We start from the raw sequence: 2,413 nt of genomic DNA, 5'->3' as shown, positions 1-2,413 counted from the left end.
TTGTGTTTCTTTTTCCGTCCGTTATAACAATACCAATTAAACAAGTGTTTTCTGACTTTTTAAATTTTAATAACTGGTATTCAATGATCTAAATGATAAGGAGAGGAAAGAATGTTTATACTACTTGCACAAATAATTGCCTGATATCAATCTATTCGTAAAACAGATACATGCTTTCGCTGTGCTCATATGAAATATATCGTACACTCTATAAGTATGTAATTTAACTTCTGGCGGATTTTTTTAGCGTCGATCAGTGTCGTGTGTGCATAAAAATCGGCCATAATCATATGCAATTCCTCGCAGTTAGGAGCCTGTACTTGATCATAGAAAAGGAACAATTATTTCATCAGTATGGGTTTATAGCGTTTAAACAGGAACTGTGGTTACCTGGACTTCCTCCAAATCATTTTGACCCCTGCTGAGACACACTATCCGTATCCGATAATATATGCCAAATGGTTCGAAATTGAAATGACAAAGCAAAACAAAAAATCCACTTTTAGGAAACACAATTGTTAAATTATTTTGTCACATTTTCATCGTATGTCATAATCGATCACAAAAAATGGCAACATCAACAACCATTAATATAGAGATGTACCTGCTACAAGATGTCATTTGTCGAGCGAATATCGAATCATGACTTAAAAATGAACAAAAAATAACAAAAACACTAGAATAATTCAGTACAGAATATATATTTAAGGCTCATTTTTTATATATTAGATTTACTTTCTTTATGCACAAACAAAATAGTTTCTTTTTTCGTTGAAAGTAAATCTGTCATTATTTTATCAGATTATTTTTCTGAACTAAACAATCTACAAGTGCAATGATGCCATCTCTGTTTTCCTCCCAAGTTGGTATAATTTGTCTGTAGGACAAAACAAACCCCTTTCTTCCTTTATCTCGTAGTTCAATAGTGTAGGCATATTTTATGTTAGCTATCGCCTTTGCATAATCTGCAGAGGTACCACTAGCTTGGTATAATAAGCTACCGCCTGCTCCTGCTTCATATCTTTTCCGTTTATAGTCAAAGATAGCTGCAGTTGCTGCTTTTGCACAATCATCTAAGTCTCTCCAATCCGCTGTTAGCTGATCTGAGTGGAGCCAAGGGTATAAATAATATTGGCCATATGAGTGGAAGCTTATGTAGGAGGTGTAAGTTTGACCTTGTTGAAGCATAGCGTCTCTCAGAGCTATACTCTCTTTTTCACTAAATGGTGTAGGACCGCGATAAACGAGATTGCATGGATCATTAGATGCAGATTCTAGAGGATCCCACTGGTAACCAAAATTACGGTTCAAATCTGTACCAAAGCAGTTTGAGTTGACTTGAGATTGTTTTCTATTTTTCCTCCAAAGACGGTCAGTAGTATGTGTATAGACATAACCATCAGGATTTAGAACAGGAATAACAAACCACTGAAATTCATCTACTAAATTCACAGCAGCTGTGTTTGTTTTTAGGAAGTTAATAAAATTCAGTACGACTGCTGGCGATATCCATTCCCGAGCATGGATTCCACCGTCTACGAGTATGGTTGAACGGTTACTCAGTTGCATACCATTTTTCCATATTTTAACCATATATATTGGTCTTTTTTCGTCTGTCTCGCCTATTGTTATTGTCTGTGAACAAGCAATTGGTCCACATCCATCGAGGCTATTTAGATACTCCTCTATTTTATCGTAGGTATTATATCTGTTAAATTGAAATACATTGGCGGATACCGCAGCCTTCTCAGTATCGATTGACTTTTGAAGGTTTCTTGTTAGCATTGTATAATCTATTCCTGCTTTCTTGAGTTTTTTCTTAGTTACGATTAGTTCTTCAGGAGGAATAGCCAATTCTGTAATGTCTTCGGGTGATTCTCTCAGAGTAATAGATCGATAGTTTGCCATTATACTTTTAAGCTCAGGGTTTCTTGCGTTTGCACCGATCCTTAATACTTCAAAATTTGTATAATCTACACGTTTTGTCGTAACATTGGTAACAAGGAAGAATAACAAAACGATTCGTATTATCTTGATCATTTTGCCAAATTTCGGAGAACTTTTCTGAAATTAAAATACATCATATTAAAAAATATTCTGTAGGCCATTTAAGTTATGTAAATCTTTAACAATTTAAATTATTTTTCTTTAATAAATGAACTGACTGTGGAAGGATCTCTTTGTGAGATCACCTTTCTATCCGTCAACTGAATTTGAAAAGAATAGCTACCAAAGGTACCAGGATTATAATTTAGTACGCCAGACGCGCGTTTCGTCTACATAAGACTCATCAGTGACGCTCATATCAAAATAGTTAAGAAGCCAAAAAAGTACAAAATTGAAGAGCATTGAGGATCCAAATATTAAACATGTTCCATAAACAGGCAACTTTGGTAATTTAGAAAAATATAAT

General features: G+C 34.6%; 1 protein-coding gene across 1 annotated transcript; it reads right to left on the bottom strand.

Moving 5' to 3' along the window:
- Nucleotides 1-719: 719 nt before the first annotated feature.
- On the bottom strand, nucleotides 720-2,070 carry LOC143043464 (carboxypeptidase B-like). Its single transcript, XM_076215751.1, has one exon. It carries the CDS (start codon nucleotides 2,038-2,040, stop codon nucleotides 790-792), a length of 1,251 nt encoding a protein of 416 aa, XP_076071866.1. The 5' UTR covers nucleotides 2,041-2,070; the 3' UTR covers nucleotides 720-789.
- Nucleotides 2,071-2,413: the final 343 nt, after the last annotated feature.

The sequence above is a fragment of the Mytilus galloprovincialis genome, chromosome 8, assembly GCF_965363235.1.
Source record: "Mytilus galloprovincialis chromosome 8, xbMytGall1.hap1.1, whole genome shotgun sequence".
Taxonomy (NCBI): domain Eukaryota; kingdom Metazoa; phylum Mollusca; class Bivalvia; order Mytilida; family Mytilidae; genus Mytilus; species Mytilus galloprovincialis.
This window is presented reverse-complemented; position numbering and strand designations above follow the sequence as displayed.

Excerpts from the sequence above, each read along its gene's own strand:
- LOC143043464 (XM_076215751.1), bottom strand. The coding sequence starts at position 2,040 with ATGATCAAGATAATACGAATCGTTTTGTTATTCTTCCTTGTTACCAAT.